The 25,234-nt window shown below is 39.5% G+C and overlaps 1 protein-coding gene across 5 annotated transcripts in view; it reads left to right on the plus strand.

The window, feature by feature from the left end:
* The window catches only part of RGMB (repulsive guidance molecule BMP co-receptor b), a 46,228-nt gene extending 27,416 nt beyond the window's left edge, over positions 1–18,812 (plus strand). For 2 of the 5 annotated variants that reach the window (XM_060296048.1, XM_060296044.1), the window contains 3 exons: positions 4,649–4,763; positions 6,888–7,045; positions 16,542–18,812. In XM_060296048.1, the coding sequence (XP_060152031.1) occupies positions 4,649–4,732 (84 nt within the window). In that variant the 3' untranslated portion in view covers positions 4,733–4,763; positions 6,888–7,045; positions 16,542–18,812. Of the gene's footprint in view, positions 1–4,648; positions 4,764–6,887; positions 7,046–10,539; positions 11,233–16,541 lie in introns of those variants that run through there. The other 3 variants (XM_060296045.1, XM_060296046.1, XM_060296047.1) reach the window with 3 other exon arrangements.
* Positions 18,813–25,234: the final 6,422 nt, after the last annotated feature.

The raw sequence follows: 25,234 nt of genomic DNA on the forward strand, positions 1-25,234 counted from the left end.
TTAAATTTTAAGCAGTTGCAGATAAGTCAGTATTATCCCAAAGGTCTGTCTTTAGTATTAGTTTTGGGCCCCTGCAGACATGGGACCTGCATTTGGTTCTTTGAAGGCAGCCTGGATGGCAACAACTTAGTCCTGGTGGGGAGGATCTTGGGGGGCAGGATTTTCTGGCTTTGGAAACTTCTGTAAATCCCCACTTCTTCGGTGTTCCAGAAAGAGACATCACAAGACTGTAAGTTAGTCTTTGTTCACGAAACATGCCAAAGGGTAGAAAAGCTTGAAAAAGAATTAAACCCAAACTGAAGGCACAGAAAAGCACTGTTAGTGCTACTAGGTAGAATATTAAATGGAGCCAATTCTGATTGGGGAAAACATATATAATCATTTCTTAAAGAGAAAGTTAATCCTTATACTTAGTGTTTATGTGTGGCAGTTCAGAACAAATAAAAAAGGAAAATTATGTCAACTGAACACACATGAAGTAGGATGACAGTGTTAACAGCCACTGAGTACATAGTGCTTATGTCTGTACTGAATGAACACTACGAAATAATCTGTCACAATGAGGTCTATGCTTAAAAATAAAAAATTCTTCACTGTATTCATGTCCAGACCTCCAGCTTTTCAGGGATTGAAACTTGAGCAGCTGTCCAAAAATCTTAAAAAGAGGTCGTTATTGTCTTGAACTGCAGATGGTGACTAACAAATATTAAGAATCCTGTTAGTTATCTCAATTTTCTCTTTTGTTTATTTTTTATTAAAAAAATTTTTTTTTTGGTACCCACAGCAGTTAGCAGCATCCTGTTGCCTGGAATCACCTGGAATAACACAGTCTTGGATTGCTGCCGCCCTTTCTGGGCAAAGATACTTTGCCACAGTTTTTCCCCTGTTCCCATAAACAGTTATCTATTTGTATGTGAACCAAGGAGCATCTCCCTCTCTCGTAGAGAATGTAATCAAGACGTTCAAGAAACAGGGCTTCCCTGGTGGCACAGTGGTTGAGAGTCCGCCTGCCGATGCAGGGGACACGGCTTCGTGCCCCAGTCCGGGAGGATCCCACATGCCGCGGAGCGGCTAGGCCCGTGAGCCATGGCCAGTGAGCCTGCGCGTCCGGAGCCTGTGCTCCGCAACGGGAGAGGCCACAACAGTGAAAGGCCCGCGTAACGCAAAAAAAAGACATTCAAGAAACAGCAAGCAGTTCCCAGTTCTTTGTTATTTCACTACCTAGCTCACCATATTGTTTCTGCTTCCATCTATTTTCTGTGTGTCTTTTAAATGGACAAGTCATATTCACATTATTATTTAGATGGTATTTTCATTTGAATTTACTTCTCTTCTTTCCCCAAGTATCTCTCGTAGGCAGGATGCTTAACGCAGTCCTTTGTGCCCTAAACGTGATGTCTGTGAGGTATGTGCTTGGAGTGGGGTTGTCTGTGTGCGTCCTCTCCCTTGTGAGCAGTGTGTGGATTTACAAAGAGACTGGACATCCAAGCCCCAGGAGAATATACTAACAGATCCTACAGAGGTAGAATGTATGCCATTGGCCTCGTTAAAATGATGTTCAAACCACTTGCACAAACCAGTCCTGTCAACTAAAATGTATTAAAGTAGGTCCATCAAACTCTAGCCAGAAGAAAGCAACCAGGCAATGTTTTCTAACTGAGAGTTCTTCATGGGTGACAGTTCTAGGACCCATTTTTTATTTTAATAATGAAAACTCCAACTCCAGAAGAAGGAAAAAAAGTAAACATTCTGCTATCAGATTGGATATAGATCAAACCACACACAAATTAACCAAGTATGAATTGTACCTACCTTAAATGACGTTTTAAAAACCAGGATTATCTCAGTCAATAATGTAGCACTACCAAGGGAAATGATGCTATTTGATGGCATAAAGGACTTGCTTCCAGGGGCTTCTAACAAGAAGCAGTAAGGTAGGAGTCACTGAAGGGGACGATGAGGGGGACGATAAATTCATTTTCTCCCAAGACCTTCTTTGGATCTGCCAAATAACAATGTCGTTTATGCGTTGCTGGCCATCGCTGCAGTGAAGTCTGTGGGGAGCTATCGATTGGCTCACTCTAAGTACACGGGAAAGATTCTGCGCCAGAGTCACCGCATGGATGTTCATCTTCCTTCTTGGGAAGGAAAAGGAAAGAGCAGTGAAATAACTTGGGATAGCACAGAATATAAGATTCTCAGTGTCCTGTCAAGATGGAAATTTTGGTGATGGTTAGAGGCTGGGAAAGAGGTGAAAGTTTATCTAGGTATCTGGGAGGAAACATGGCAACAGGACAGGAAGAGCTCACAAACCCGAATGACAAATATGGAGTGCATCCTGATTACATTTGCAGCCACAGGGCCATTATCACAGGTTCTTTGGTGCATAAACATGTGTTTTATATACTCTTCCTTAGAGGAGGTGGCATAGCATAGCGATCAGGATTATGGATGGTGGAGTCACACAGTTCTGAGCTCAAGTCCACATACTCTACTAGGCATGCAGCCTTAGATTTGCCAAGCCATATAGAACTTCACACTTCAGACATTCATTATGAGAGTTAAATATGTTACCATATCTAAAGTGCTCAGCACAGCACCTACCTAGTACAGACCTAGCCCTCAACATATGTTACGTAAAAATGTACCTAAGGTGGAGATTTGTTTGTTTACTTTTAGGAACTGGCAAACTCTTGAGCTATTTCTAGAGCTAAGTTTGCATGTAGGCCCCTGTGAACATTCCAGAATTTAGGGCTGGGTCAGAGTTCTGCCGATCCCTGAGATTAGACACATCCACAAGGGTGATGAACACTGTACCATGGCTCCTAGGGGAATGGGTAAGACCAAAAGCAAGAGCTGTGCATCCCAGATGCCTCCTGTCTACCTCCTCACTGCAGACCCGTCCCCCCGCAAAATCTCAGTGTAGACTCTTCCAGGACTCTATTAAGAGAGTAATTCAGACATGTGAGCAACCACTTGAGCTGGACACAAGCTCAGGGATTCAGGGTGGCCTGGGGACCGGAAGAACTCTAAGAAAAGCTGCTACCAGTGAAATAATTGCTAGAGATTTCTGGTCATGTGTTATATATCTCAGCAAGTAAGAGTCCCAATGGAGAGAGTATCCAACTTTGGGAAAGGACACTGCCATGTTTTCATAGATTGGGTTGCATGTAGAAGGTTTGCTAGCAAGGCCTTCAGTACTCACACGTAAACTGAACTCTTACCCACAGATATCTTCTAGTTGTTCAGACTAGGCCAATTTAACACATTCCTATCTTCTCAGAATTGTTTGTAGGAGAAAATGGAGGAAGGAAAGAGAAGAGACCTACCATGGCAGCTAGCAGTCTTTGATTGAGCAAGCCCTTCTGCTCTCTGATGTTAGGATTTTTTTCAAATGTTAAGAAGTGAGAGGAGATGAATCACTCAATAAAAAGGCCACACAGACAAAAAGTTAATGAAAAGGTGTTGAAAAAGACTACAAAAATAATAGAAATAAGAAAGAAAATGGGGTTTCCCTGGTGGCGCAGTGGTTGAGAGTCCGCCTGCCGATGCAGGGGACACGGGTTCGTGCCCCGGTCCGGGAGGATCCCACGTGCCGCAGAGCGGCTGGACCCGTGAGCCGTGGCTGCTGAGCCTGTGCGTCCGGAGCCTGTGCTCCGCAACGGGAGAGGCCACAGCAGTGAGAGGCCCGCGTACCGCAAAAAAAAAAGAAAGAGAAAATGGAAAATGTGACAAAGAAGTAAAGGGTGAAGGAGGGAATGACTGAGAAAAGTTGTAGACAGCAAATAAAAACATGGAATAGAGATACAGAAATGCAGGCAGTGCTTGAAGTAGTTATGAAGAAGAGCAGTGACATGGAGGAATCAGATATCCTTGTGCAGTTAGGGTTCTCCAGAGAAACAGAGCCAATAGAATACATATATGAAGAGATTTGTTATAGGAACTGGCTTACATGGTTATGGAGGCCAAGAAGTCCCACCATCTGCTGTCTGCAAGCTGGAGACCTAGGAAAGCCTGAGTGTCATTCAGTCTGAGTCCGAAGGCCTAACAACCGGGGGCCACGGGTGTTAAGTCCCAGAGTCTGAAGGCCTGAGACCCAAGAGCTCCAGCATCCAAGGGCAGGAGAAGCTGGATGTCCCAGCTCAAGAAAAGAGAGAGAATTTGCCTACCTCTACCTTTTTGTTCCATTTGGGCCCCCCATTGGCTGATGACTGCCCACATTGCTGAGGATGGATCCCTTTACTCAGCCTCCTGAATCAAATGCTAATCTCTTCCAGATACACACAGATACACCTAGAAGTAATGTTTTACCAGCTATCTGAGCATCCCTTAGCCCAATCAGATTGGCATATAAAATTAACCTTCACATCCTTCTGTTACATATTTGCTTTTACATTTTATTGTATATCCCTCGGGCATTGGAGGGAGTAAGAAGGAATCAAGAGCCTGATTTCATCAACAAAATCTAATTCAAACTACCAAGCACAAAAGGGGAAAGGAGGGCCTTGTTGTAAGTTATAGAGCATCTTGTGGATCTAGGGCAGGAATGGCGCCAGGCTCACAAGGAGGGAAACAGAGTCTGGAAAGTTGTGAGGGTCTCATCTCTGCTTCTGACTCTAAACGCCTTTTCTTTTCTATCACGCTGCAGGCTGATTCCTCTACTTCACAGGAACTCTTGGTAAAACTACAGAGTTGTGGTTCCATCTACCTACAGAGAGTTCGTATTCACTGAGGATCTCTTTGGCCCAGCTTAAGCCAGCCAGGTAAGCGATCATAACACAGGATGGCAGCAGGCATCTCCACTACACGACAGGCCTCTATGAAGTTTCGGCACTTGAGAGCTCTTAGGGCATTGATGGTGTGGCCCACTTTATTCAGTCCTCGAGAGGCCCACCATGACTGCCCCATCCACAATGATACCCCCTCCCTCATTCTCTACTCCCAAACCCTGCATGATTTACTTCTTCACTATCTTACAATATACTGTGTTTCATGTTTATGTGTTTATTGTGTCTCCCCTGCTAGGATGTAAACTCCATAAGAGCAGAGTTTTTTTTTTTTTTTTTTTTACTATTTACTGTTTTGTCCCTAGAGAAGACTGGCACTCACTATGTATTAATAGAGTATTTGTGGAAGGAAGGAAGGAGGGAGGGAGGGAAGGAAGGAAGGGAGGGAGGGAGGAAAGGGGGAAGATATGCTGAAATTCAACTTAGTGATCCCTCAAGAGTAGAGCTAGGACTGAAATTAGAAGAAACAAAGAACAGAGGAGTTGAGAATAAGCTGACAGATGTGATTATTACAATCAGGAAGACTTCAAGCTATGGTGACCACTTTTTCTGACACTTACCTATTAGGAATATCGAGGTGGAGGCTGTGTGAAAGGGGAGGAGCTGATTCTAGAACTGGACTAATCCTGCATCCAACAGAGATCTAATAGCTGTTGGTCGTTTATTATGTCTCAGACACCATGCAGGCACCTTGTAAACTCCATGAGATCTGAGAAGACTGAGGGGAGAGGTTGAGTTGTTAGACTGTGATCACCAAGCAGTGGGGGGTGGAGCTTTCATTAGCATCCACACTCACTGGAACCAGAAAGCCCACACTTGCCAGTGAGATGATGCTTGAGCCCAGTAATGTTTTACTGTTGCTGTATGATTTACATTAAATTATAGTACTTGCTTGAAAGGAAATGCTAAAAAAGTCTGGTTAAATAGCCTATTAAACAAACCTTCTTTTATGAATAGTAAATACTACAAATTACCATTTTAATTGTTTGCTAACAAGACATCTAAAATATTTGAGAATATTGTCATAAGAAAGTAAATAGTACATCTGTAATCTTACTTAAACACTTTGCTTAAATATTAATTAAGCAATAATTAATTAATTATTACAAAAAGGAAGTTTATCATCCTTGTTTGAATCAGTGGGGTCAAAAATTAAAGAATGTTTAGTCTCTTTTATGTGTAAATACCTATATAAATACATATGCATGTGTATAACATTGATAAAACCTTACATAAGTTTCAACATTACTAATCACCTGACAAAAAGGTGCCAAAACTTGTCAACTCATCAGAACCACATTCTTTGGCAATCATGGGGTAGGATTATGAATTCAATGCATAAAATAACTTACTGACATTGAAGAGGAATCTTAATGAGTAGGAAAATTGGACTGAGTGTAGTATAAAAGGGAAGAGTTATTCATTTAACAAACATATACTGAGTATCTACTAAGTTCAAAACATTGTTGAATGCTAGAGATTCAAGTCCGAATAGTCATATTTCCTTACCTAGAGGAACTTACAGTTTAGCAAAAAGGAATATTATGTTCAACCCTCAGTGCTCAACTTTGTTTGTATAATTCCATTTATATGAAATGTCTAGAACAGACAAATTTATAGAGACAGAAAGTAGGTTAGTGGTAGCCTAGGGCTGAGGGAATAGAAGAAAGGTGGGTGACAGCTAAAAAATACGGGCTTTATTTTGGGAGTAGTGAAAATATTACAAAATTGATTGTGGTGATGGTTTCACAATGCTGTGAAGAGAAAAAAAACCTTTCAATTGTATACTTTAAATGGACGAGTTGTATTACATGTGAATAAGATTGTTAACAAAAAACCTACATAACCCAACATTTATTATCTCATATTGTCTGTGGACCAGGAGTCTAGGCATGGCTTAATTGGGTACTTTGCTTAGGATCTCACAAAGCTGCAATGAAGGTGTTGGACAGGGCTGTGATCATATCACTCAGGGCTCAACTTTAAATGAAATGTTTTTAAATGGGCTAATATGTATTTCATATATCAAGTGTAACTTATTTCTATAATATCAATCCACAATTTCAATAAAGTAAAGTACTTTCTCTCATGGTTCTACAGATTGGCTGGGCTCAGCTGGGTGGTTCTTCCCTGGGATCTCCCATGCAGTGGTGGTTAGCAGTCTTCAAGGATGCAGTGATCCGAAAGTTCAGTTGGCCTGGACATCCAAGATGGCCCGCTCAACTGGCTGACAGTCAGAGGTGACTGTTCTCTGGGAGGTAAGCTGGGCTAGACACTAGAATCCCTGCACGTGGCTTTCCGTGTGACTTTGACTTGGGCTTTTCATACATAGCATGACGGCTCTAAGAGGGAGCACATGGAGAGTAAGCATGATGCAAAAGCAGTTAAGATAAATCAAACACTTTTAAGGGCTACACCAGGAACTAGCACAGCGTCACTTCCACTGTATTTCATAAGTCAAAGCAGTCACGGGGCTTATCCAAACTTAGGAACATAGGGAAATAAACTCTATCTCTTGATGAGGGAGTATCAAGACCACATTGTAGAATAATGTGGGATTAGAGTTATCATTAGATATCTTTGGAAAACATCTGCCACAAATAGAAAAGTCATTGTTTTGAGCAATGTTTCATTTCAATTTTTTTTTTTTTAATTTTTATTTGGCTGCACCACATGGCACGTGCGATCTTAGTTCCCTGACCAAGGATCGAACCTGTGTCCTCTGCATTGGGAGCACAGAGTCTTAACCACTGGACCACCAGGGAAGTCCCAAATTATGTTAACCTAGCATTAAAACTTTCAAATGCAGTCAGTCATTATCTGTCTGACAAGCAAGGTTGTTCCCATCTACACTTACCTAAGGGAAAGAAGGAAATGCCACATATGGGGAAAGAACTTCCCTCCAATGGTGAGACAAGTACTAGTGCAGGTCTAACATGCACACCCACACCCCAAGTAGCACAGAAACAAGTCTTTAATATCCAGGGCAAGATAATACATCCAGACAGTCTTCGGTGATAATAAATCTAAATGCTTATCTATGAGTGTCATGTCCTTTCAGCTCTTCATCAATTCAAACAGAAATTAATCTATTGAAATCAACTATATGATACTGTTAAGTGTTTTAGACTGTATAAAAGCTTATAATCCAGAAACCATGCCTTCCTGTAATTTACAACTTATGCCAAGGGCAGAAAAATATTGTCTCTTCTTCATGATTGGTCTCAGCAGTGGTTGATGGGTCCCTTATTTTTGAGTGTTATTGGTTTTTGGCCTTTTTCCCCCAAATGGCTACCAGAATAAGTTGCACAAAATTCAGAATTAATTTTGCGTAGGCTGCCTTTTAACCTGCATTAATTTAGAAACATGTTCAAGCATTTCTTGTTTACCATCAGTAGAGATAAGATTGTGGTAAGAGTCTCAACATTTTTCCATAGTGCTGCATATAAAAGAGAAATATGAACAATTTTCACAGTAACTGACATAAATTATTTTTTTTAAACTATTAACTCTTCATGTTTGAATATGGTCATTAGATAGGCTTGGAAAACCCCAAAATGTTCTCCCAATGCTTAAAAATTTCTATGTCCCTGCATCTTTTAGTCTTCTTAAAAAGAAAATGTACCTAAGCGGGGACCTAGAAAATCCCAGATGGTTGATACACAGGTTCTGTCATGGCAGGAAGAGAGATAAAGGTATTAGAAAGTTGCGTTTTTTCCTGACAAGATATTCCTCCTGTCTCACTTTTTGGTACGATGGAGAGCAAAGATTCAGTCCTTTACTAGGTCCCATCCCCAGCATGAGCCTTGCCGCCATTTATCAGTAGGGACAGTCCTGATAGCCCCCAAGCTCTCTGATGAGGTTACAAAGAAAGTAGCAAGAGGCTGGTTCACTGGAGGGCACTTTTAATCGATTGTGAACGTGTGTTGTGGATGTAGGTCAATGAATTTCTGGAAGTGTGCTCAGGTGGCTCAATGAAGATTACTTCCTTGGGCTACCTTTGACCTCAATTTAAGCAATTTATTTATAGTTGGGACAATGTTGTTTTAACATGACCTTAAAGTAAATTGAACAAGCCAATCCCCCGTGCAATGATCGGCCACTATGAAGCCCGTTTTTTACAGGAAAGAGATGCATTTAGATCTTTGGGAAGAACTGGATAGGGACCAAGGTGGTGGAAGTGTGGGAAGAAACTTCAGAAACAAAGATAAATGGTTTGTTTTTTAGAGGAATAAATGGGTCAGTGTTCCAAACACTCCATTTCATTTATCAAGTTGGCAACAGTATCAACAAACTCAATTGCTAGCAAATGATTATCTGATTAAAATGGCAAGAAGAACATGTCCAAATAGGTAGAGAGTGTGGACTAAATTTTATAAGATTTAAAATACCCTTAGTGCATTCGTTTCGACTGTATCAGTAGTATATGGGGTACCATTTCGTCAGAAAAAAATCTCAAGGATTTGCTTATTCTTTACAGATTATGCATCCCTTGTTCTCTTGAGAATCTTACTCCACTTCTCAAGTTTACTGAACTACACTGATCCACTTAAAAAACTAAACTGACCTCAGTTATCTTTGTTCATGCTGCTAAAATTGAACTCCTTAAGGTCATGTTGTGTTATGTGGTCCATGCATTTTGTTGTACCATTCCCAAATGTTTCTAGGTACCTAAAAATGTTTAGGGTAGACAATAAAGTCACTAAATGAAAACTGGATGCAACTTGCCCAAATTTCAAAAAAGAAAGGAATGTTCTTTTCACTCCACCTATGGAGTATGAAAATGACAGAAAGAGTCATTGACTAACCCCCAAACTCTTGCCCCAAGGGCAGGCCAACAATGTTGCAGATAGGTGCAGACGGGTATCTAGGACATTCAAGCTCCAAGCCCTGGGCCTTCAATGCCTCTGTCTCCTTCATTTGGATGATTCAGTGCTACAGCCTGGTTTTTCTGGTCCCCATTCACCTGCAGCTCTTGCTTAACCAATCTATTGTGTATAAGAAGGTGACTTTCCCACCAACACTTCTGCAATCTCTTTCTCATGAAATGCTTTGCAAGACAGCTCTCCCTTTGACACCTTATACTTATACTGTATCCTGTGTAGATTAATAATGTTTTTGTCCCAAGATCAGTTATCTAGAAAACTCAGCTATCCAGAACACAGCCAAGAGTAAATAGGAAGATAAAAAGTCATCTGAGCCACTAAAGGAAACTTAGAGAATATGTACACAAAATCTTGCTCATTTTACTCAGAGAAGAATCTCAAGCCACCACTCAGGGCTTATTTACTTCTATTTTACGTGCAATTCATACATGATCATCAACCAACTTCTTATTCAACATCACAAGAAAACCAACAAATATGCAGAAGGAAGAAAGAAGGCTGGTAGAAGCAGGCACACTAGCAATAACCAAAATAAACCTGACAACTGCTTTGGATGAGAAACAGAACTTCAAAATGTACATCAGAATAAAAGATACATCATTCTAAATCAGTGCGTGGGAGTATCGCAACATCGCCTGAGGCCATCACTGATGTTCAGTACAGTGGAACTGAGTCATCAAGAAAAGGTTAAATTATATTTTGAATTCCAGTAAGAAGGCAGAATGTGTATTGCCCATTACATAAAGTTTTTCAATAAAAATGGCTGAAATAAAGGATTTCAGGTCATTCATTTATTAAATAGACATCGAGTGCTTACTATGTGCTGAGCTCGACTTCCATTCCCTGCCTTTTGTTTTTAATTTTAGATAACTGAGGCCTGGAAGATAAGCTATCTGCTCATTCCTAACAATTTTCTCAAAATTGCTGAGACTAAGCCGGGCCATAAAGATAGCACATCACTGCCCCGGTGCTCTCCCTTCTGCAGGTTTGCTGCAGCCTCAGACTGCTGTCAGTGGATTGCTTGATGTGTCTGAATGGAGTGATGAGACACAGCTCAGTTAAAACCTATTGCTTTATTAACTGTGAGAAACTTAGTGCAAATAATAGATATTAGGACCTGGGGATGCAGTCTCTCTGTTCTTAATATAAGGAATAAGGCTATCTCTTGTTAAGTTATGGGCTCTATTAGGCAGATAACTGACTGCCTTGCCTTGGTACCAGAAAGCGGAAGCTAAGACTGTGACCCACTTCTCACTATTGAAGGGATTTCATGGGTGTTATGTTGTGCACTGCGTTTTGTTTCCATACCTTTTGTTTTCCATTTGCCTCATCCTTTTCACTTATTTTGAATGTATATCTTTTTGCTCTATAGTTTGTTTATTGAAAACTTGTATGGAAGTTGTCATGCGCTAGATGCCGTTCTAAGCCCTTTACAAATATTAACTCATTTATTTCTCATAATTATGCTATGTGATATCCATTTATAGATCATTAAAAACTGACACTGAGAGATTCGTTATCATATGTATCTTTTAATCTACACAAAGTCTTTTTGGAAAATAAGAGAATATATTGCAATTCATAAACAATTAGCTAATAAAATTAACTGGAAAATTTACTTAAATGTATCCTTATTTCCCAGCAGTGTCAAATATACCAGAGGTGTATGATATAGATAGAGGTGTATGCTTACATTCAAGTGATGTTAAAGTGTTTATTGTATTCTTGAGATCCTTAAGACACACCGTGATCTAATCAGGCAGCTAACAGCTAATCAGACACCTGGGTGGGGAAACGCTGCAGTGATTTGATGCTCCCTGGCACACTTCCTCCTGGCCTTCTGAGGGATGTGTTTCCCACCTCTTTATAGGACATGCAAGCCCTAGTGAATGGCCTCAGTCGTTCATCTTATCTTACGGTTAATAGTGCTGTTAGCTGCCTGAGAATAAGTAACCCAAGTCTCCAGAAATCCTGAGAGTGGAGGAACAGATTTTCCACGATTGTTTCAAGGATTCTTTTGGAGATTTTTAGTGCAGCAGGCTGTAAATTGTTTCTTGAATTATTGAAAATCACGGACATCTGGGTTGATTAGCTGAGTAAACTTGAATGAGTTCTTTACTCCCAAGTGCTGTGCTCCTCTCCTCCTGGGTTGATATTACACCCTTGTGTCTGGGTCTGGACAATTCAGAGGCTGAAAGAGGCATTATCATCTCAGACAAGACTAATCTCATTATCAGGTACAAAATGGCAAAAAAAAAAAATCTTTTTGCCTGTTATCCACTTTAAAATCAGCCCCAAAATGAGAACAGAAAAGAAACAGAAACTCAGTTTTTGACGATACTAAAATAAATCCATATTTCCTAAACCCGGTGTAAGTCAGAAGTGAATAGGGGAACGGTCACTCATCTACCAGAGTGAAGAAACACCCAATGCAGATAAAGGTAAAGGTAGATACCAGTGGGAAGCAAGTCAGTTTGCCCGGCAGCTCTTCTGAAAGGCTCAGGAATGGGAGAAACCAGGTACCAAGAAAGGCCTGGGTGATTCCAAGTTGTTCCTCTGAGCCAGTTTTTGAGTGGAGACCTGGGGTCTTATTGGTTCATATGTAATTATCTGAGTTCATTATCTTCAGATTGTTAAAGTTCTACTTCTCTGAAACACAGTACAGCTGTTAGCATATATTTTATAAATTTGAAATGTAATATTAATCATAATTTTTGCTAAAATCTCATTATGTTTTAATGATTTCTAAACGTTTAGAGGCTGTACATGTGCTATTTGGACTATTTGATCAAGAAACTCTTGCTTGATATTCAACTAAACTGAAATATTATCTCAATGCTCATGGTGCTTTCAAGTCAATTAAGTATCATCACTTAAATCTGTTAAACTTTCATTCTTCATTGCTATCATTCTAATTCAAAGGAAGTATATCCATAGCTTAAAAATAGTTCTTTAAAGATTAAAAGGAGTGATGAAAGTGGTAGTATAAATACTGCAACTAAGAATAAAAGTGGAGGGCTTCCCTGGTGGCGCAGTTGTTGAGAGTCCGCCTGCTGATGCAGGGGACACGGGTTCGTGCCCCGGTCCGGGAAGATCCCACATGCCGTGGAGCTGCTGGGCCCGTGAGCCATGGCCGCTGAGCCTGCGCGTCCGGAGCCTGTGCTCCGCAACAGGAGAGGCCACAGCAGTGAGAGGCCCGCGTACTGCAAAAAAACAAAACAACAACAGCAACAAAAAAGAATAAAAGTGGAAATATAGATAGGGAGCAGAACTCCAGGGTGAATGTAGAATGTGAATCTTCATAAGCTAGAGCAAGGAAAATTAAACTTGTAATGATTTTGCACAAGCAGCCAAAAAGAAAAGTGTGATTACGTACGATGGTGAATATAAGATAAATGAACTTTATTGGAAAATTGATCCACTGCCACCAGTCCCAGTGCATTATCTGTTAAAACACTTGTCTGTAGTGGCATATAGCTGGAGGGGATTTCTTGCATAGTGACTAGTCTTGTAAAATCAATCACAGTTTTACAAAACTATGCAAAATAATGCTATTCATTACATAACTGCTGAAATTTTTTCTGAAGGCAGGCAAATGACCAATATCACAGACTGATATTTATTCATATTTATATACCTCCTACCCTTTATTGCTGTGAAGACTAAAACCAAAAAAGGTCAATATTGTATGCTTTATTAGAGAGAAAGCAGAATAATTCGGAAGAAAAACATGTCCAAACAGCATGATTACCAGCTATCTATAACTATATAACACCATAACAATTAAAACAGTGTGAAACTACCTCAGAATGAGAAAAACAAGCTAGGAAAACAGAATAGAGGTCAGAAGTTGACCCGAGCATAAATAGGAACTTGATATATAATGGAATTGATCATTCAAATCAGTGAGAAAAGAATGAAGTATTTAATAAAGTGTGCTTGAGCTGTTGCTTATTCACATGCAAAAATTGGCATTGTATCCTTACCTCACTCTAGATGAAAATAAATTCCAGATGATTTAAAGACATAAATGTTAAAAGAAAAACCTTTTTAAATTTGAGAAGAAAATATAGATTGATTGATTGATTCATGACCTTAAATTAAGTAAGAATTTCTTAAACCATATACTAAAAGCACAAGAAGCAAACTACATGAAAAAAAGATTGATACATCTGCAATATTTAACTTTGACACAAAATTTTAGGACATATTATTTCGTTATGTGAACAAAAATATTAAAAAGTGAATCATTGTCAACTTGGGAGAGGCATAAAGGGAAAGATTCTGGGAAGGTATCCAGGAGATTTCAATTATATCTATAATTTATCTCAACAATATGTATAACAAGCATATATGGCAAAATGCTATGGTCTGATGAAGTTGACTTACTGGTGTGGGTTGTATTGTTTTCTATAACTTCTCTATTTTATGCTTAAAATAGTTTATAGTAAAAAAAAATTAAAGAATGCTTAAGAGGCATGCTGATAGAATGTGAGGTCCATCATATGTAAAACACAGGTTCCAGAAGGGAATGTTAGAGCGAATGGAAGAGTAGTATATTCAAAGAGATAATGCCTGAATATTTTCTAAAATTGATGAAAGACATGAATCAAGATATAAATATACACACACCCTCTCATGAATTCTTATGAATACACACTTTTTTTTAAAGAGAAATTGAGTTTGAGCTGAGATCTTTTCAGCTACAATTTGTACCAAGAGAATAAAAGTGTCTGGGATGGGACATAACAAATGTATTATGAAACTTGAATACCAACAATTAAATATTCTCATGTGCCTGCCAATGAACGGCTACTGGTAAAATTCCTTATTCAAATGACACTGTTAGTTGTTATATAAAATGAATGGCACATAATGTGGATGAGCAATCATTTTCTTCTGGGTGCTAGCAGATCGTTTACTTCATTGTTAATCACCAGTGGTCAAAGTATGGTTCAGATTTTGGCATCTATGCGAAACTTATAAGGTAGAAGTATGTGATGATTTACTGTTTATTTGCTTTTTACTGAAAACCCAGGCTACGTAAGAACAGACTTTTCATTTTGTTAACTGGTTTCTTTTTGAGGCATGATATGGGCCAGGGGTTAGCAAACTATAGCCCACAGGCCAAGTCTGACTCACCACCTATTAGCCTACCAGCTAGCAGTAGCTTTTATATTATTAAATGGGAAAAAAAAATTAAGAGTATATTTCCTGCTATGTGAAAATTATGTGAAATTAAAATTTCAGTGTTCATAAATACGGTTTTTTTTTAACACAAGCGCTTTCATCTTTATATCGTCTATGCTACTTTGATGCTACATTTAGGCCTGCAAAACCTAAAATATTAACTCTCTGGACATTTACAGAGGGTTTGCTGACCCTCTGATATAGAATATAAATGTAGCTCAAAACACTCCAACTGATATGCAGGAAGGAAGAGACGTAAATTGCAAATAATTTATACATTAATGCGAATTTACACACTGCTTTATTTACAGAGAACAGTTATGTAGAATATATGACATTTAATCATGATTTGCCACTAAATGAAGTTGTGAAAATTATTAATATAATTAAATTGTTGTGATGACTATAGCTGCTTTTCCTCATGTTATGTGAAGAAATAATAAGTAAATGATTCTGCTTTTACATATCACAGTAAACTGGCTTTTGAAGGGAAAGTTGCTCTCATGAGTTTGTAAAAGGAGAGATGAAATAAGACAGTTCATCATGACAATGAAAATTCCAGTGAAGACAGTATTTTTACTTTCATATTGTTATTATTCTAGTGATTAGCCAGAATCTAATAATTCAAGACCAAAATTCCACAAGGCTTAAGTTTGAAAATAAGATTTTGACTGAAAATAATGTTGAAGATAAATTCTCCTAAGAAGACAAAATTTGGGTTCAAATCACTGCATTGCTGAGTTTGACTGTTTACAAGCACTTGATGTTTTTTCATCCTTCAGAGAATGAAATCAATGATATATTAGAGTACAAACCTTGTCTCTACTTAAATGCTAAAACAAAGCATAAAGAATGTTCCACAGCTAAATGAAACCTATAAGTTCAACTTTATATGTTGAAACAATCAACTTTATAGGTTTTTATTGTTGCTGGTGTTGTTTTCAGTGTAATAACTCATCTACACAGTGTCCAGCAAAGTGATGAAAGTTATTTTCAGTGAGCAATCTAACTTCAATGTTATGTACAATACAAACATGGAAAACTGATTATCAAAACATTTCTCCCATTCTTAATGATACACAAATGTGATTTTCTAATCCAGTTAAAATAGAGATCAAAATAAGAAATCCCCCAGATGTGGAACCTCATTACGCTACCTTCATGAAGACTGCACACACTGTCATTCTTCTCCATGGTTTGAAACAAAGATCATTCGTATTTTAAGTATTGTTCCCCTTTTGTAAATTGTGATGAATTCTTGTTTTTTGATCTGCCTAAAAATTAGCGGCTAAACTTTGGCTATAAAGTGGCCCACAGCCACTGTTAGTTTACATAAAATGTTCAAAATGTAATAAGTATCTTTTTTTTTTAAGAAGTAAATGGTGAAAATGCCACAAAGAACATAGGAAATAAAGTGGGAATTGAAGGACAAGTAAGACTTTGCTAATAGATATATTTCAGGAGCCAGAAATGTACATGCAAGGTACAGAAGCGTGAAAACTGAGGTAAGTGGTGGTGAGTAGACCAGTGCCTGAGGGTGAAGAATTAGTATATAGGAGATGGAAAACGATTGCAAAGGTTATTCAAAGGGCAATTCTTTTTTTCCTCAGTGATGACTTATAAAACTTCCATTTACTTTATTTTTGAAATTTTGAGCTCTTTTTTTTTTTTTCCAAAGCTTTTTCAAAGGCTTCCGGAAGCATATATGATCTTAAAGAATTTGCAGATCAGATTGTGAGTGTCTGGCACAATGAATGATTCAAGAAGGAGGAGAAGAAGATGTTACAATATGGACAAGGATTGGAAAGCAACATGTTCTCCTAAACCACTGGTTTGAAAAAAGAAAAAATGATTTCCAACCTAGATTTTTAAAGGCTTCTCTATTATCAATTAAGTTGCAGATTTGAAAAAAAAAAAAAGATATTTTTAGAAATACACTTTCAAAAACCTAATTCCTATTCATCCTTTCTCAGAATGCTACTGGAGAATATGTTCCACCAGGATAAGGGGATAAACCCAGGAGGAACTAGAGGATCCAGGAACCAGGGGATCCATCGCAGGAAGGAAGCCGACAGAATTCCTAAATGAGGCCATGGTCATGCAGCAGGCTAGAGGCAGCCCCATCCCAAATAGGAAAGGTCAGAAGACTTTGGAAGAGACTTCTTCAAGAAGATGAAATTGAAACCTAACATGTCTGAACATATAAACTGAAGACATACAATTCAGGGGGAGTTTGGAACTGAGTTGAGTACATAGAAAACTATTAAAAATTCCAAGGAAAATGAAATGTTGTGCAGGCAAGACAGAGTAATCACAGTGCACTGAGTATGTGGCTCAGGTGCAGATAGTGTTGAACATGACCCTCATAATGTGGAAACTGAACGTGTTTCATGCTAAAGTTGCATCTATACAGGGAAGACTGGAGCATGGGAACTCTGTGGGGTGCAGATGGAGGTGAAATTGAACTGAATCCTCATCTTTCATAATGGAAAGTTATAATAGTTAATGCCTAAAACTGTAAGACAGAAAAGCAGCAATACCCACATTGTATTTTGGTATATGTCGGTTACAATCATAAGACGGGGCAAGAGCGTTAAAAAGGGAGGTAAGCAATGCTGTGGTGAGCTGATTAAGACCCGGGACTGTTCTTTTTCATAAAAGCTTTGTGGAGGTATCTCTATCTTTGTATTATGAGTATTTTTAATTTCAATAAAAAGTATATTTCAGACAGTTAAAATGCAGAATACAAAAGCATATCTATGATGATAAGAACAAGAATTAGAAGAAGGTATAGACTAATAAGCACATTGATTTGGAGAAAGAAATTTCTTCATTGGACCTTAAAATAATATGTTTACTTAGATTAAAATCAGATTTGGGGGCATGCGTACTTCTCAGTTTTCATCACATGTTCTCAACTCAATTGATTTCAAAAGTCCGGAAGTGAGAGAAGTTCTGTGTTTTTATTTTGTTTTAAGTTAGTTAGGACAATAATCTTCCAACTGAAGCACATGAAGACTTTCTAAGGCATATGTGCATGTGATTTCCAGATCCTCTTGTTTCATAGGTAATATTTCTTAGAACTGTTCTGCCTGAAGCCATCCCTGAAGTTGAAGATCATGCTGTTTTCCTTGCCTGCTCCCTCTTCATAACCAGCCTTCTCCCAATTAACACCTGAAATGCATATCCCTCAACCATCCCTAGTCTTCCCATGGAACAATGCTCTGATTTGAAAAACCTCTGGAGCATCAAGCCAGGGGACAATTCAAAATATTGCTTAAGCAAGTGAATGACTCTAATGAATGGGTAACAATCATTATGCAAATCAAATAGTTTTCAATTATTTCTTAGCACAAAATAGGAAGATCTAATCCAGTCGTCAACTATTAGATCATTAAAACATTTCTGATGATCAATCACTATGTGACTTTCAGCATGTAACCTGGGAGGGGTTCAAATAACTTTGTGACATTGCCTGAACAAAACTCCTTCCATTTCCATCTACTTATTGATATGATCGAGTTTGTCAGCATAATAAAAATAAAACTGATGCTGAATCCTGTCTTATTCTGAAATAAATATATCCTCATTCACCTCATTAATATCTACATTTAAAATACAATTTTACTTTTTAGGTTTAATAATTCTATATCAATGTTTATAATACATGTATGCTATTGTGATTAATTGTATATTAGTAATATCTGTAATAATTATGGTCACTTGAAGTTTTTAAAAACTATATTTGGATTTATGTATGTATTTTTGTTGCAGGAAAGTGTGAGAGGGTGATCCAAAAAAACCCTACAAGTATATGTGATGTAATGAAAGTGGAATTTATATACAAGTTAAGAAGAAAATAGAAAAATGCAAATTTTCCAATTGCTTAAGAAAGCTTTTTCCATGTATATTTTTTAGGGGTTAAAAAACAAGAGATTGTTTAATTAGTAAAATACAAGGATGAGGCCAGGTAGGGCAGGGGTGGGGGGGACCACCTGGGGTCCTCCCTCCACTACATCCACCATTTTATTTTTGAATGGATGGTGATGGGTATCAAGTTGGCCATAGTATTTAGTTTCCTTTGGATATATGGAAAAGGTGATATAAATTTTATTTTAAAATATAAATATTTCAAAATATACCAGAAATGATATCCTTTATTATAACATACAAAAATTATGTCCTTATTTTGAAATTTTTTAGATATGACAAACTTTTTGGAGGGATTCATAATTTTAAAAATTATTTTTAAGACTCTCAGAGCAAAAATTTTGCAGAACACCTGTCTTTTCTATGGTTCCTTTTAATGGGTGGATTCATACTGCCCTCTGGTGGTTACAGAGGTTGGAACACATGAAGTACAGATTTGGACCTGTGGCATTTTGGAAACAGAATTCCATTTCCTTTTTGCGGCATTGAAAAAATAGCAATTTGTTGTAGAGATGACTACATTTCACACATAATCACAATTTTTATGAAATGTGGATATAGTGACAGGATTTTGAAATTTAGGATTTGACATCCAATGGATCAAAAAAATCAGCTTGTTCACCTTTAATAACTGTAATTTGGCATTGACCAAGCAAGCAGATTTTTGCTTTCCAGAGATATCCAGACAGTACTCAAGAGTCCCCAGACATGGGGACTTCCCTGGTGACACAGTGGTTAAGAATCCGCCTGCCAATGCAGGGGACACGGGTTCGAGCCCTGGTCCAGGAAGTTTCCCACATGCCACAGAACAACTAAGCCCGTGTGCCACAACTACTGAGCCTGAGCTCTAGAGCCTACGAGCCACAACTACTGAAGCCCGCGCGCCTAGAGCCCGTGCTCCGCAACAAGAGAAGCCACCGCAAAGAGAAGCCTGTGCACCGCAACGAAGAGTAGCCCCCGCTCGCCGCAACTAGAGAAAGCCCGCGCACAGCAACGAAGACCCAACGCAGACAAAAATAAATAAATAGATAGATAAATTTATTATTTTAAGAAAAGGGGAAAAAAGAGTCTCTAGACATGATACAGACACTCCATCAGCTGAATGTAAAATTGGCGTTTAGATTCGGGTTTTTCTCCGTGCAATCGTGGAGCTTTACCTTCGTTTAGCTCTCCCTGTAGCATCCTCCCTCCTTGCGCTTCTCTGCCCCCAGGGGCTCCATGCCTTGAGGATGTCAGTTACTGGGATGAACATAATGGAGAAAGTGTGGCATAGTGGAAAGAGTGGGGCATAATGAAATTTGAAAGAACTATATCTGAATTTTATCCCCAGCCATCACTAGCTGTGATCTTGGGAGAATTAACTTCTCTTGATCAGTTTCCACAACAGGAAAACGGTTAAACTACCGGCCTCGTAGGTGCCATGGAAAACTAAAAACACATAGGTAAGGTGCTCAATAAGAGCAACCAACTGAACTTATTCCTATTTTATACATTTGAAGGATAAGCAGGTTTGACCATTTGAGGGATAAGAAATATAGTCACAGGGAGTCACTTGTTGGGGTATCTTGGTCATTTTTATTTAGTTAGTTACAGCAGTGCCATTATATGTATCTTGCTTAAATATTTCTTTCCCTTTAAGAGAAATAATTCACCATTTTTCATCTTTATTAAACTTCCTCTCCCTTCTCCATTTCTCAGATGATTGAACTTGGTTTATACTGAGAAAATAGATAGAGCCTCTAAAATTACCAGCCTGTGAGCAATCACACCCATGTGCCACTCACAGTTCTTTTACTATGGACAGTAACTCCTTCCCCTGTGCTCTGAAACTCTCTCTTCATAAACTCCCACCTTTATAAAGGCTTGATCCTTGCAATTATCCCCTCTCCTCTGCATCATGTTTTTTTTCTTTCTACTGGGTCATTTCCACAAATGAAAAATATCCTCAAGTATCTCCTTCCCTTTTAAACAACCTCCGCCCCTAAAAAATCTTCCTCGATTCCACATAACCCTGTAGATAATGACCTATTTCTCTGTTCCCCTTCACCACTGAACTTCTTGAAAATGTCTGTGTGTCACAGTTTCTATTTCCCCACCTCACATGCTTTCTTCAATCTACTTCACTTGCAGTAACATCCTTCCACTTGGCTGAGACTTGTCAAGGTCAGAAATTTAATTCTCTGTTACCAAATCCAGTTAAAAAAAAAAACCTCTCTGTTCTTATCTTAAGTGACTCAACAACTTTTGACCGTTGACCACATGAATGAGAAAAAATATGGTATGTGAAAATGGCATCGTAGGGATGACTTTGTGGTAAAGAATATAAACTCAAAGTAACTTAAATAGAAAAAAATTTTTTTGGAAAAAATCTAATATTATCTCACACAATAAGAGGAGGAAGTACAGCCAAGCCCCATAAGATAATTCACTAGGCTGCTCTGAATGTACATGGTCTCTTGTTTTTGCTTCTCTCTGCATGTCTGCTTCGTGCTTATGCTCCTTTAAAGATGACTGATATATACACCTATCTAGGTCAAGGGATCAACAAAGACCCACAAGAGTCCCTAAGTCCCTCATAATAAATTCCAATGAGAGAAACTTGACTAGTCCTGCTTAAAGTGTGCATCTTTTCCCAATTAGCCATGGCCAAGGAGTGGCAGGGTCATGGTGATGGTTAATTTTATGCATCAACTTTGCTAGGCTACAGTACACAGTTGTTTGCTCAAACATCAGTCTAGACGTTGCTGTGAAGGTATTTTTTAGATGTTACTAACATTTAAATCAGTAGCCTTTGAGTAAAGCCGATGACCCTCCCCCCCACCCCCATTATGTGGGTGGGCTCATTCAATCTGCTGTAGGCCTTAAGAGCAAAGACTGAGGTTTTGAAAAAAAAAAAAAAAAGGCTTTTGCCTCCAGACTCTGCAACATAGAAACGCTGACTCACTTTCCAGGCTGTGGGCTTGCCATAAGAATTTTAGACGCACCATGCCCTGCATTCACATGAGCCAATGCCTTAAACTAAATCGATCTCTGAGAGAGAGAGAAAAATCTATCGTGTTTCTCTGGAAAACCCTGACTGACACAGTCACAAAGAACAAGCTTGGCCATAGGGGTCTCCCCTATGGCTGGCGAGCAGGTTTAGAGCACAAGGTATGGGCAGAAGTGACCCAGATGTATTATATTTAGGATTACCAGAGAATCTCAAACTTATAAGCAGTTATGCATGCTCAAGTAGAGATTGGCCAACAATAATATTAAAATATTAGTATGTGTTCATTACTATTTATTGTGTCATCAATTCAAATAAATACAATTAATATTATTAGTTACATAATTTAATTTCAATCTCTTCTATCATTATTGACATTTTATAGCTAGAATTAAAGTAGGAAAGATACTTTGGAACCCTCTGCATTCTTGGAGTAAGAGAAGAGGTGACAGTTTCAAAAGATACCCTATGTATAAGAAAGGTTCGTTGTAACGGAGCAAAGAGATGAGAAGCCCAAGGAAAAGAGTAGGAAGGAATCTGACTTCACTTTCTGACAGCAACTAGTCACTAGTAAACCTTTCTCTTGCCCCCTTCTTTCCAGGATAGCAAAAGACTATCTTGAATTCCATTCTAAATATAAAATACTTATCCAAATGCTAAAATGACTGAAGAAATATAGATGAGGTGGTGTTTTGTTTTTGTCTGTGTGTCTTATTTTCACATCATTTATAGTTAGAGTAGATCCATAATTTAACTAGAATTCTACTGACTAGAAAGTAAGTTATGCAGGAACTGAGGTGTGGAGACACGGTGTGAGGAAGGAAAATGTGATGCTAAATTAAACAGTTCAGGGTGCTAGAAGACACCTGTTATGACCCTCCCAAGTCAGCTCCCTACAAGGGGTCTTTCTGCCCATTGTTGCTCCTGTCAACAGAACGAGATCCAGTTCAGTTCAGAAGTAAAGGAAAGCTTTCTGCTTTGGTCAAAGAACAAGCAAGCTCTCTAGCACACGTGCTCTCCAAAGCCCGTGGGCGGGGCTGCTCTGTAGGGTTCTGGTCCACAGCAAAAGGGGCACAGCTGTGAAGGAGCTGCTTCACTGGGATCTCCTCAGCGGGGAGGGGCGGAGTTCTCGAGGGCTGGGGGCAGCAGAGCTGCTCTGGCTCCTGGTGGCAGAGGCCTGTGCCCGCGCTCCGCTGAGCTGAGGTGTCAGGCAGAGCCATTTCGCACTAGGAGCTCCAGTCTGAAGCTGCGGGTAGGAGGCTCTGCACACGCCATCCTTTGAGCAAGTGAAATTATATGACGCACGAAGGAAAAAGAAGAAAAAAAGGTTAGACTTTATTTTATTACCCAGACTCCATGTTTATTTCCTGGGAATTGTTAACGGGCTTTGCTGATGACAAATCCGTCCTCTGTCTTTTGTCCTGCTCCTCTTTCTTGAGGGGCGCTGAGGGGTGCAGCTCCATCTTCTGAAACTGCTTCTTGCTGAGTCTGTGTGTTGTCATAACCCTGGGTGGAGGAGAAGAGCTTCTCCCCGGTGCCTTTAGATGCGTTTGATGGTCACCAGGCCCTAGCCCTGACTGTTTGCATTCCTGAGTGACCAGAATTTGGAGTTTTATAGATTCTGTTACTGAACCAAACTTGGGTCTACCGCTCGCCCTTGTGAAGTAAAGCTAGACTACCCACCTCGAGTTGTGGTGAAGAAAAGCGCAGTGTTTATTGCAAGGCCAAGCAAGTACTGGTGGCTAATGGTAAAAAGACCTGAACTCCCTGATGGCTTTCAGGTGTCCTTAGTTTTTAAAGACAGGGTGAGGGAGAAGGTTGCACGGTGCACGATCAGCTCATAGATGTTCTTCTGATTGGTTGGTGGTGAGGTAACAGGATGTTATTTTGGGAATCAACGTCATCAACCTGCTGGTTCCAACTGGTCTGGGGCCTACGTGCTGTGGGCGGTATGCAGTTAACATCTTCCACCTGATCGGGCTTTTACTATCTGTGAAACGGCTCAAGGAATTGGCTCAGAATGTTACCTATGGCCCTTGAGGAGGAACTAAGGGTCCTTGACTTTGTTTAATGGCTAAAATGTTATTATTTTGTCTTGCTTGACTCTTTTCCTTTGTTTCTGTATTTTCTCACTTCTCTGATTAAATTTATTCTTTGGAACTCAGGGAAGGCCTAGGAGGCTAAAGATTTTCTACAAACAAGAGGCAGGTGAAGGACATGGGGCAGAGGGGGTGTCTGTCCCAGAAAGTCCCCATAGGCTTCTGCTCCCTTTCATAAAACTTTTGAAGATGAAGGACACCAGACAATTTAGGATGCATGGCCCAAGTATTAGCAAGAAAATCATGGTCATTAGGGGCCCAGGAAAAGTAAAAACCATATGATGCCAGGGAGGACCTGTTTTACGTTGCTCCACATTTGTTTGGCCAAATTCAGCTGACTCGTTTCTGCTAGTCAAGCTGCTTTTTCCAGTAGTCTGAAATACCTGACAGTAAAATCAATCTGCCAGTCTTCCCCAGGGTATGCCACTCTGGCTGAAAGGGCCGTATCTGGGAGCCTCCTCGGGGGGGAAGGGGGAAGGCGGTCTGGTATTTGTGTTGTTTACTGTGCATATGGGACATGTCTCGACTATTCGACTGATTATACTTTTCATGCCAGGAGTTACCATGAGCTCCACTAATCAATTATATAGGGCTTGCCTCCCATAGTCAGTTCTTTGATGAGCCTCCCTGATGGCTTGACAAGCTGCAGTTTGGAAGAAGTATTGCTCGTGATCATTAACTAGCCACACATGGCTTCCTAGATGTCTGTTGAAGCCCCATTAACGGGCTTTGTCTAATTCTTCCTTTGTGTAGATTGCGGAGTAATTGGATGGATCTGGCCTTCGAGGTATAAAAGGTAGTTGCCAAGTTAGTGGTTCTAGGGCCACCCTTTTGGCAGTTGCGTCCACTTTTTTGTTTCCCTTTCTTGTCTCTGCATCTCCTTTTGGTGACCCCTACAATGAATCACTGCCACCTTTTTTGGAAGCTGTACTGCATCTAGGAGTCTCAATATGTTTAACCCATGTTTCACCTGCTTATTCTATGCAGTAAGCACACCCCCCTTTTTAAAAAAAATAGCTCTGTGTGCATGTAGGATGGCATATGTCTTCCGGGAATCTGTAAACATTTAAGATCTTCCCTGTCCCGAGCTCTACGGCCCAGGTGAGGGCTATCAGCTCAGACTTTGGGCAGAAGTCCCTGGGGGTGGGCTTCTTGCCTCTATGACTTGAGCCTGGGAGGTCACTGTGTATCCCACCAACATTTCTCTCTCTCTCATAAAATCACTCCTGTCTGTGAACCATTCCTCTTCAGTGTTTAGGAGAGGCTCACTTCCTAACATTCTAGGTTGGGGTGACTACAATAGATTGTGTCTATGGTTTCTATACAGTCATGCTCCAGGGACGCCGTTTCTGT

Source organism: Globicephala melas, chromosome 3 (assembly GCF_963455315.2).
Source record: "Globicephala melas chromosome 3, mGloMel1.2, whole genome shotgun sequence".
In the NCBI taxonomy this organism is placed as follows: domain Eukaryota; kingdom Metazoa; phylum Chordata; class Mammalia; order Artiodactyla; family Delphinidae; genus Globicephala; species Globicephala melas.